Here is a 12,161-nt window from a genome sequence, read left to right as displayed (position 1 = left end):
TGTCTCAAGTCATAAATCTGGGGAAGGGTACAGAAAAATATCTGCTGCTTTGAAGGTCCCAATGAATACAGCGGCCTTCATCATCTGTAAATGGAAGAAGTTCGGAACCACCAGGACTCTTCCTAGAGATGGCCAACCGTCTAAACTGAGCAATCAGGGAAGAAGGGCCCTAGTCAGGGAGGTGACCAAGAACCTGATGGTCACTCTGTCAGAGCTACAGCATTCCTCTGTGGAGAGAGGAGAACCTTCCAGAAGGACAACTATCTCAGAAGCAATCCACCAATCAGGTCTGTATGGCAGAGTGGCCAGAAGGAAGCCACTCCTTAGTAAAAAGCAGCCTGCGTGTAGTTTGCCAAAATGCACCTGAAGGACTCAGACCATGAGAAACAAAATTCTCTGGTCTGATGAGACAAAGATTGAACTCTTTGGCGTAAATGCCAGGCGTCATGTTTGGAGGAAACCAGGCGCCGCTCATCACAGGCCAATACCATCCCTACAGTGAAGCATGGTGGTGGCAGCATCATGCTGTGGGGATGTTTTTCAGCGGCAGGAACTGGGAGACTAGTCAGGATAGAGGGAAAAATGTATGCAGCAATGTACAGAGACATCCTGGATGAAAACCTGCTCCAGAGCGCTGTTGACCTCAGACTGGGGCGACGGTTCATCTTTCAGCAGGACAACGACCCTAAGCACACAGCCAAGATATCAAAGGAGTGGCTTCAGGACAACTCTGTGAATGTCCTTGAGTGGCCCAGCCAGAGCCCAGCCTTGAATCCGATTGAACATCTCTGGAGAGATCTGAAAATGGCTGTGCACAGACGCTTCCCATTCAACCTGATCGAGCTTGAGAGGTGCTGCAAAGAGGAATGGGCCAAACTGCCAAAAGATAGGTGTGCCAAGCTTGTGGCATCATATTCAAAAATACTTGAGGCTGTAATTGCTGCTAAAGGTGCATCAACAAAGTACTGTGCATAGGCTGTGAATACTTATGTACATGTGATTTCTTAGTTGTTGTTTTTTTAATAAATTTGGAAAAATCTAAAAAAATAAAAATATTTTTCACATGGTCATTTATGGGGTATTGTGTGTAGACTTTTGAGGGAAAAAAATAATTTATTCCAGTTTGGAATAAGGCTGTAACACAGGCATTCCCAACCACGGTCCTCAAGGCACACAAACAGTGCAGGTTTTAGTAATATCCAGGCTGCAGCACAGAAGGTTAAATCAAAATAACAAGCTATTAATTGAGTCACCTGTGCTGAAGCCTGGATATCACTAAAACCTGCACTGTTAGTGTGACTTGAGGACCGTGGTTGGGAATGCCTGCTGTAATATAACAAAATGTGGAAAAAGTGAAGCGCTGTGAATACTTTCCAGATGCACTGTCCATAAATATTCAGAAATGTATTCCAAAAATATTTAGAAATGTTGATTTAAAATGAAAGGAGGATTTTGGTACTTGCCAATAAATACCTTTTTCGGAAGCTATAGGCGACACTGGCACAACTTCAGGACAGTGGGGTGATGATGGTGGCTTACAGGGAGCTAGCACTTTAAATAATCTAAATAGTGAAACAGGCTCCTCCCCCTCTATCCCGCATCATCCCTCAGTTATGAATTAGCCGAGAGGAGACCTGAACAAGAGAACAGTACTATATGAGGGGAGAGAGCACATAATCAAACAACGATGGCAAAAGAACAGCGATGGGCAGGCGGCCAGTGTCCCCTATGGCTTCCGAAAAAGGGATATTTCGGTAAGCACCAAAATCCTCCTTTTTCTGTCAGCCACTAGGGTACACTGGCTCAACTTCAAGACCATGGGGACATCCCAAAGTCTCCTCCCCGGGCGAAACATCCGGTAGGAGCGCTAGGCGTCTCTGAAAGAAAAGATACCTGAACTTTCAGGGATCCTAAACCTGCCTGAAGAAAAGAGCAAGAACCATGAGAGATGAAAAGAATCTGACTGAAACGCTTTTCAGGCACACCAAGCGATATAAGAATGCCAGATGCGATGGTAATGGGCTGCCGTAACAGGTTTTCGTGCACACAACATCGTGGGAATCACACATTCCGGAATACCTTTGCGTTTTAGGATGTCTGCCTCAAGAGCCATCCCGTTAAACATAGTTGTGGTAAATCTGGATACACGAAGGGCCCTTTGAGTAGATCCATTCGCAGAGGTAGAGGCCAAGGATCGTCCGCTAGCAGAAGGCGCAGGTCTGAAAACCAAGCTCTCCGTGGCCAATCTGGCACCACTAAGATCAGCGTGACTGACTCCCATTTGATTCTGTTGAGAATTCGAGACAATAGAGGAAATGGAGGAAACACGTATACTAGGTCGTACGGCCAAGGCATGGCCAGAGCATCTACAGCTTCCGCCTGAGGATTGAGTGTTCTGGAGATGTATCGAGGAAGCTGATGATTGAGACGGGACGCCATGATATCCACCTCCTGACACCCCCAGCGCTGTGTCAGAGCGTGGAACACCTCTGGGTGAAGGGCCCATTCTCTCGGATGTAGATCCTGACGGCTGAGGGAGTCTGCTTCATAATTGTCTACTCCTGGAATGAATACTGCTGAGAGGACTACAGTGTCGCGTTCGGCCCCCTGGAGAATTTGTGTCCCCTCTCACATCGCTTGACGACTGCGAGTTCCGCCCTGCTTGTTTACGTATGCTACAGCAGTCGCGTTGTCCGATTGAACCTTTACCGCCTTGGATTGAAGAACTCGGGCAGCTTTTACCAGCTCATTGTAGAACGCTTTCAGTTCCAACACATTTACTGGCAACAGTGATACCTGTTGAGACCAATGGCCCTGAAGATGGAAGTCCAACACAACCGTGCCCCATCCCTTGAGGCTGGCATCCGTCAGTAGGAGCGTCCAGTCCCATACACCAAACCGCCTGCCCGCAGTGAGATTGTGCAGTTGGAGCCACCAAAGAAGTGAAAGTCACGTCTCTGGAGTCATCAAACAAATTGTTGAAGGTGTAGATGCGACCCCGACCATTGAAGTAACAGATCCAGCTGGAAAGGATGTGAATAAAAAACAACCGAACTCCAGAATTTCGAAAGCTGCTACCATTTTCCCCAAGCAAACGAATGCATAAATGGACTGATACCAGCCTTGGCTTGAGGACAGCTTAGACCAGTTTCTGCATACCCAGAGATTTGTCTTGAGACAGAAAAACTTTCTGGATGTTGGTGTCCAGAATCACACTGAGAAACTGGATGCGCTGTGATGGCTGAAGGTTGGATTTCCGAAAATTGATAATCCATCTGTGTTCCACTAACACATTGTATGTTAATAGAGCATGCACCTGGAGAATGAGATCTGATGGAGCTTTGAGGAGGAGGTTGTCTAGGTACGGTTTTATTGTGAGTCCCAAAGATCTGAGGTGAGCAATCACCGCCGACATGACCTTGGTAAACACCCTGGGGGCCGTGGATAGACCGAATGGTAAGGTTCTGAACTGAAAATGATCCTGTTGAATCGCGAACCTGAGAAACGCTTGGTGTGGTTCCCATATCGGAAAGTGGGAGATATGCATCCTTGATGTCCAGAGATATCATAAATTCCTTTGGTTCCAGGCTCGAGATCACTGAGTTGAGCGACTCCATCTTGAAATGGTAATAAGACAGAAACTGATTTAACGATTTCAGATTCAGAATTGGTCGTACAGTATCGTCTGGTTTTGGTACTATGAAAAGACTGGAATAGTAACCCTTCTTTCGTTGAAGCAGTGGTACCGGCATTAACACAGCAGATTCTACCAAGGACTGTATTGCACCTTGAAGGGCCAAACATTTGTCCAGAAGAAGTGGAAGACTTGTCGTAAAATATTTCTTTGGCGCCAAAACTTCAAAATGTACCTTGTACCCGTGGGAGATGATATTGCGAATCCACCCATTGTCTGATATCTTGAACCAGGCATCCTGAAAGTTTCGAAGCCACGCTCCCACCGTATTTGTTCCTCGATGGGAGGGGAGACAGTCATGCCACGGCCTTTTCTGCAGGCTTTGGGTCTTGACGACAAGCAGCGACTGGTTGCTTGCCGTGACCTCTACCTCGCAAGGGTGAAGCTCTTACCCGTCCTCTAAAAGGCTGAGTGGAACGAAAGGACAAAAAAAGGAAATTCCAGTATAAGAGCGCTTGGGTGGTGGCGGAAGGGTTGGTAAAAAGGTAGATTTACCACCTGTAGCCTGAGAAATGAACTAGTCTAGTTCTTTTCCAAAAAGAATGTCACCTGTAAACGGAAGTGCTTCCGCCGCTCTTTTTGACTCAGGGTCAACTTGCCATGACCGAAGCCAAAGAACTCTTCTGGCTGCAATAGTTGCTGCTGAGATTCTCGAGTTAACTTGTCAAATATCTCTAGCCGCTTCTCCTAGGTATATAGTTGATTTCTTAATATGTTCCGCTAAAACAAATACTTCTTCTAACAGAATTCCCTCTTGTAAGTCTTTTATCAATTTAGTGGCCAAATGCTCCACTGCATTGTTAACCCAGGAACTTACCAAGGTTGGTCTGAGTGAAACACCTGCGGCCGAATAGATGGACTTCAACATGGTGTCCAGTTTCCGGTTAGATGGGTCTTTCAACGTAGTTGCTCCCAGAACAGGTAATGCAGTATTTTTGGACAACCTGGACAGAGAGGAGTCCACTTGAGGTAACATCTCCCATTTATCTGTCATAGCCGATGGAAATGGATAAATACTTAGAAAACTTTTAGGCATCTGAAACCGCTTGTCCGGGTGTTTCCAAGACTCTGTTAACTGATCATCCAGTTTCTTGGAAAAAGGATAAGTGACCGATGAACGCTGCTTTCTACCAAATAAAGCAGTATATGGTGAATCCAATTTCAAAACTTATCTTATAGCTAAAATAAGAGGTTCAACCCCCTGAGAAGGTTCCTGTGGAACTTCGTCTGGGTCAGTAATTTCGCCCAACTCACGATCGTCCTCTTCAGCTTTATCCTGAGAGAGAAGACCTGCCACCCAGGGTGGTTTTGTAGCAATATAAAGTACATAATTTTGAGGAATCTCCTTAACCATCTTTCGTAAAGCAGACACCTCACTATGTAATTGTGAGATGGTTCCTTTGAGCGCTACCGCCCAGGGGGGGGGGGAAATTAGCGTCTTGGGGCGGATTAACTGACGTAACCTCTGAAACACATGCCTCACACAGGAAGGAATCGTCTGTGTGAGCTTTTCTTTTTTTTTACAATTAGCAGATAATGATGCCTTATTAGCTAGTCCCTTGTCTGCCATTGTGATGGACAGAGTGGAAACACATACAATTCAAACCAGCACTCTCAATAAGAGAGAGAGAGAGAGAGGGGGGGAGAATATCAGAAGGATAGAGGGAGGTATAATATTTGTACTACTCCCCTAATCTAACTCCCTCTGCCACCATCCTGTATTTTATGTGCAGGCTTTCAGGTTTCTGGCAGTCTGAAGGAATGTGCACCTGTCTCTGCTAAAGGTGCATACACACTGGCCATTTTTGCCTAGCGTGCATGCACAGCGATGATCGCTGACATCGCTGGGCTGAAAAGCCCCCCTGCCCAACGAAGTCAGCGGGAGTGAACAGCTTTTCATAGCAGGATGCTATGGAAAGGCGTTCACCCCGCCGCTCATCTGCTGGTAGTACCAGCAGATGAACGCCGGCCGCCGGCGATGTAGCGGGGGCATACACACCGGGCGGTTTTGAGCTGAAAGCAGCTCAAAACACCAAAAGTGAGCTGCTTTCAGCACAAAATCGCCCAGTGTGTATGGGCCTTAACAGTGCTGATTGCTGAGGAGAGAAGAAACATTGTTGCTATACATGAGCTGCTTAGCTGAGGAAGGCACCTTTTTCTGTGATTGACAGTTTGAAAACCTGCCAACTCCATCCCCTATGCACAGGCACCCATCTCAACCAGGTCCCTATGCGCCATTTTGAGTGGGTGCCTTACACAATTAAAATCAGCCTTTGGCTGCCCCCAACTCACACGGTGCTCCAGATGCTGTCTTCCTTCTAGTTAAATGCCCTGCGCCTTAGCCCCCAGATCTGCTGCTTACCGCTGATACGCTCCACTATCCTCCCTCTGTCCTGCACTGAGTGAGCAATGCTGTCGCACTGTGTACTGTCAAGCGCAGCAGTGCAGTGGAGACCACGCCACGGCCACTCACGCACAGTGCCCCACACAAGGAGGCTCACTCACCCACACTGCCGCGCACTTATTCTACTGAAAGTACTTATTCTACTGAAAGACATCACTGTGGTTAGGATTTAGATTTTCAAAGTAAAATGACTGCACACAATTCTGAACATTGATAAAAGCACATACGATGCCCTGAGAAAGAGCTCTAAATTTATGTTAGATCACGTACATGTATAACAAGAAATGTTGCATTTCACACAAAAAAAAAAAAAAAAGAAGTAAAACAAAACAATTTACCTCTAACTCCTGCTCAGCCACCTCACAGGCTGCACCAAACCCAACAGTTAGCGGAGTTGGCACCGTCCCAGATCTCAGACCTCTCTCTTGGCCACCACCGCTCATCAAAGCCTCCAATCTTACTCTAGGTCGCCGACGAACATAAATAGCCCCAACTCCTGAAGAGTAATTTATAAGAAACGGACATTAAAGCAAAATAAAACTAAACAGATATATCTACACAGGATTAGCTTTCCATTTTGGACATGAAAAGGCTTCCCCCATGACTGTTCGTTTGGCAAGCCAGAGTGTGATGAAAGTTGTATTTTATTTATCAATTTTTTCAGTTTCATTTTAATTTTTTACAGCACTGGATGTAAATGGCCCAAATCACATTGGACAGTCTTCCTGCCCCTCTGCAACCTCGCCCTTTACTCTTTGGCCAATGTGACTGCACAGAAAGAGAAGACATGAGAAGGTGGGACTGACTGATGAAGATGTCTGTCACTCCTAGAGCACCATGAGCTTACATAGAGTATTACCAAAAAGATGACTTGGACTGCATACAATTCTTGTTCAAAAGAACTCAACTGCAGGACAAGGTCATGGTAAATATGATCCACGCCTGTGAAATATTTCCAGTGATCTAGGTGAAAGATGCAAATGTAGATTTGCCTCCTGCAAGCTAATGGTGTGGTCACTTCCAACACCCCATGGCATCCTTAACAGTTGTCCCTTTCACCCTTTATTTTCACTTCTATAATTAATCCCATAGCAGCTAAAGTCTGCTCCAATCCACTTAGAACAGGTGTGGAGGTGGAGAACAAAATTCAATCTCTATGTGGACAATGTTCTCTTGGCAATAACTAATCCAACTACACCATTCCCAGTTCTTTTTAGAACAAAAACTATTTATACTGACAAAAACGAGATTTATGGTAAGAACTTACCGTTGTTAAATCTCTTTCTGTTAGGTACACCAGGCTCCACAGGGAATGACATTGGGGTGTAGAGTAGGATCTTGATCCGAGGCACCAACAGGCTCAAAGCGTTGACTGTTCCCAGAATGCATAGCACCGCCTCCTCTACACCCCGCCTCCGTGCACAGGAGCTCAGTTTTTGTTAAACTAGTCCAATGCAGTAGCAGGTAAAAGAGACGACAACCATTAGTAGCCACATACACCACATTCTTACGACAGGAGAGTGTCAACGGCTAATGCCATACCAACCCAAAGAAGCTAAGTGCATCAGGGTGGCCGCCCTGTGGAGCCCAGTGTACCTCGCAGAAAGATTTAACAACGGTTAGTTCTTACCATAAATCTCGTTTTCTTCTGCGGGGTACACTGGGCTTCACAGGGAATGACATTGGGGATGTCCTAAAGCAGTTCCTCGTGGGCACAAGAAGCCGGCGTCCAAAGGAAGCATCCTGGGAGGCGGAGGTATCAAAGGCATAGAACGAATGTGCTCACTGAGGACCACGTAGCCACCTTGCACAATTGTTCAAGGGTCGCACCACGGCGGGCCGCCCAAGAAGGTCCAACAGACAGAGTAGAATGGGCCTTGATGGTAGCAGGAGCTGGAAGGCCAGCCTGTACATAAGCATGTGCAATCACCATTCGAATCCATCTGGCCAGGGTCTGCTTGTGAGCAGGCCAGCCACGTTTGTGAAAACCAAACAGTACAAAAGAGAGAATCAGATTTCCAAAGGGATGCAGTTCTCTTCACATAGATACGGAGAGCCCGTACCACATCCAAAGACCACTCTTTGGAAGACAAGTCAGGAGAGGCAAAGGCCGGAACCACGATATCCTGATTAAGGTGGAAAGAAGACACCACCTTAGGTAAGTACCCGGGACGTGTTCTAAGAACCGCCCGGACACTGTAAAAAATCAGATATGGGGACCTACAAGACAAAGCACCCAGATCAGACATCCGTCTAGCAGAGGCAATAGCCAGCAGAAACAATACCTTAAGAGAAAGCCACTTAAGGTCTGCAGATTCAAGAGGCTCAAACGGAGACTCTTGCAATGCCTCCAGAACCACCGACAAGTCCCAAGGAGCCACAGGCGGGACATAAGGAGGTTGAATCGGCAACACACGCTGAGTGAATGTATGAACATCAGGTAAGGTCGCAATTTTTCTCTGGAACCAAACGGACAAGGCAGAAATATGAACCTTGATGGAGGCCAGACGAAGACCCAAGTCCAGGCCCTGTTGTAGGAAGGCCAAAAGTTTGGTCGTACTAAACTTGTAAGCGTCTTAATTGTTAGTTGCGCACCAAGCAAAGTAAGAATTCCAGACCCTATGGTAAATCCAAGCAGAAGCCGATTTCCGAGCCTTCAACACACTTTGAATGACTGCCTCAGAAAATCATTTGGCCCTCAAGACGGAAGCTTCAAGAGCCACGCTGTCAAAGCCAGTCGGGCCAGATCCTGGTAGACACAAGGGCCCTGAACGAGGAAGTCTGGTCGTTGTGGAAGCAGAAGAGTACACTCTAACGATAGACCCTGAAGGTCTGAGAACCAGTGCCGTCTGGGCCACGCTGAAGCGATCAGAAGCAGGATTCCTCCTCCTTGCTTGAATTTCCTTAATACTCTGGGCAGGAGTGACACCGGAGGGAACACGTAGGGCAGCCGAAAGTTCCATGGAATTGCCAGTGCGTCCACGAACGCTGCTTGAGGATCCCTTGTCCTTGCTCCGAAGACCGGTACCTTGTGATTGTGTTGAGACGCCATCAGGTACACATCTGGGAGGCCCCACTTGTCCACTAGGAATTTAAATACTTTGGGATGGAGGTTCTACTCTCCGGCATGTACGTCCTGACGACTGAGGAAGTCCGCTTCCCAGTTTAGGACCCCCGGAATGAACACTGCCGATATGGCTGGCAGATGGAGTACTGCCCACTGAAGAATTCTTGATACGTCCCTCATTGCCATTCGGCTGCGAGTGCCGCCTTGTTGATTTATGTACGCCACCATGGTGGCGTTGTCCGATTGTACTTGAACAGGTCTGTTCTGTATTAAATGCTGGGCCAAGTTCAGAGCATTGAACACCGCCCGCAGTTCCAGAATATTTATCGGGAGGAGAAACTCCTCCTTGGTCCACCGTCCCCGAAAGGAAGGGAGTGTTGCTCCAACACCACGCCCCAACATCTAAGACTGGCATCCGTCATCAGAAGGACCCAGTTGGAGATCCAGAAGGGACGACCCCTGCTCAATCGTTGGTCCTGAAGCCACCAGCTCAGTGACAGATGGACCTCCGGAAACAAGGAGATCATGTGAGACCTGATCCGGTGAGGCAGGCCGTCCCACTTGGCAAGAATCAATTTCTGTAGAGGGCGGGAATGGAATGGAGCGTACTCCACCATGTCGAAAGCAGACACCATGAAACCTAGCACTTGCATCGCCGAATGTATCGACACTTGCGGACGAGATAGGAAGCATCGATCCTGTTCTGAAGCTTCAGGACTTTCTCCTGAGACAACAACCACCGCTGGTTGTGAGTGTCTAACAACACCCCTAGGTGCACCATGCTCTGAGCAGGGACCAGGGAAGATTTTTTTTCCAGTTGATGAGCCACCCGTGGGCTTGCAGAAACTGGAGCGTCAGATCCAGATGGCATAGGAGAATTTCTGGAGAATTTGCCAGGATCAACAAGTCGTCCAGATACGGCAGGATCCTGACCCCTTGACAGCGGAGAACAGCCGTAATTATTGCCATGACCTTAGTGAAGACTCATGGAGCTGTGGTCAAACCAAAAGGTAACGCCGAAATTGGTAATGGAGTTTGCCCACCGCAAACCTCAGGTACTGCTGATGCAACATTGTAATGGGAATATGCAGGTAAGCATCCTGTATGTTCAGGGAGACCATATAATCCCCAAGTTCCAAGGCCAGAACAATAGAGCGAAGAGAGTTTCCATACACAACTTGGAGACCCTCACAAATTTGTTCAAAGACTTGAGGTTGAGAATGGGCCGAAAGGACCCATTTGGTTTCGGGACTAGGAACAGCGGTGAATAGTACCCCTTGCCTCTCTGAGCCAGAGGCACCTGTACTATGACTCCTGTGTCCAGGAGGGACTGTACCACCGAATGAAGAGAGTTTGCCTTCACCGGATCCGAAGGGACGTCTGTCAGGGAAAATCAATGAGGGGTAGAAGTCGGCCCCCCACCTTGGGATCCCCCAGAGGGAGGACCACCCCGTCATGTGGCAGGCTTGTTAGTTTTAGAAGCAGGCAGCCCAGGCCCGTTTAGGTTTGGGCTTATTGGGTTTGGGAGTGCGAGTCTGTTTCGGGTACGCCTGACCCTGTTTTCCCTGAAGGATGAAAGGAGCGAAAGGAAGTACTCTTAGCCTTCGGTAATGAAGGAGCAGTACTAGGTAGACAAGCTGTTTTAGCAGAGGCTAAGTCAGCCAGTATCTTATTAAGGTCTTCTCCGAAAAGAATGGCTCGCTTAAAAGGGAGTACCTCCAGGGTTTTCTTGGGAATATACTTGCGAATCCACTGGCGGGGTGTCTCCCAATTTTTACTAAGCTCCGCCGAGAGGGGATAGCGAGTCAGCATCTTCTTGTGAGGCGTGAATTTCTTTCCTGATTTTCCCAGGATTCCGGACGTATGTCATCTAAATGGTCAGAGTGAGGTAAAACTTGTTTAACCACTTTCTGACGTTTAAATCTGTCCGGTTTCTTAGGGGCAGTATCAGGCTCTGGATCATCAGTAGTTTGAAGAATTATCCTGATAGCCTCCAACAAGTCAGGAACATCCACTTGTGAAACAGATTCCCCGTCAGAATTATCAGTATCAGTGTCTGTGGGGTCAGTATATACGCCATCCTCATCAGACGAGGTGTCTGGGACGTTGGTGGATTGTGAGGAAGTAATAGCCTGCTAAGAGTACCCCTAGGTCTTAGGCGGACGAGGGTGAGATTTCTGTTTAGTCAGTGATTGGTTCATTTGCTGTAACTGAGTGGACAGTTGATCTGCCCATGGCGGATTAACCGCAGGGACCATAAGCGGTTGCACCGGCACAGGAGGTCCCATAGGGGGCGTAAGTCTAGTACCAGCGTATTCAACATGGAGAAAGTAGCCCAAGGTGGGTCATTATGCACCCCTGTTGCTACAGTCCCACTGGGGGGTAGGAAACCCCCAGAACCTGAACCCTCTGCTGCTACGTTTTCCTCTAATGTGTCTGCAGCGTCACCAACACGCAATGTTGGATCAGCCCCAGCTCCGTCACCTCTTGTAGCTATGTCTGAAAGCTCAATTCAAGGCAACCCAGTACAATATCAGCAGCACAACACTTGACAAGAACCCCCTGTGTAGTGTATTAGCACAGGTATATGGTGACTAAAAATCACAGAGAAAAAATAAGATTTTAAACCTACCGGTAAATCTTTTTCACCTAGTCCGTAGAGGATGCTGGGGACTCCGTAAGGACCATGGGGTATAGACGGGCTCTGCAGGAGACATGGGCACTCTAAAAACTTTAGATGGGTGTGCACTGGCTCCTCCCTCTATGCCCCTCCTCCAGACCTCAGTTAGAGAACTGTGCCCAGAGGAGACGGACAGTACGAGGAAAGGATTTTTGTTAATCTAAGGGCAAGATACATACCAGCCCACACCATCCACACAGTACAACTTGGAACATACGAACCAATTAACAGTATTAAACAAAACAGCATCAGTCCGAGACTGATCAAAACTGTAACATAACCCTTATGTAAGCAATAACTATATACAAGTCTTGCA

At 47.5% G+C, this 12,161-nt stretch overlaps 1 protein-coding gene across 1 annotated transcript in view; it reads right to left on the bottom strand.

Annotated features, from left to right (window-relative positions):
• NFS1 (NFS1 cysteine desulfurase) overlaps positions 1-12,161 on the bottom strand; it is a 78,325-nt gene that overhangs the window by 12,673 nt on the left and 53,491 nt on the right. Inside the window, exon 8 of the mRNA XM_063960164.1 lies at positions 6,437-6,594. Within this exon, the coding sequence (XP_063816234.1) occupies positions 6,437-6,594 (158 nt within the window). The remainder of the gene's footprint in view (positions 1-6,436; positions 6,595-12,161) is intronic.

This window comes from Pseudophryne corroboree, chromosome 3, assembly GCF_028390025.1.
Source record: "Pseudophryne corroboree isolate aPseCor3 chromosome 3, aPseCor3.hap2, whole genome shotgun sequence".
In the NCBI taxonomy this organism is placed as follows: domain Eukaryota; kingdom Metazoa; phylum Chordata; class Amphibia; order Anura; family Myobatrachidae; genus Pseudophryne; species Pseudophryne corroboree.
The sequence above is the reverse complement of the archived record's forward strand: the minus strand, read 5'-3'. Positions and strand labels throughout refer to the sequence as shown.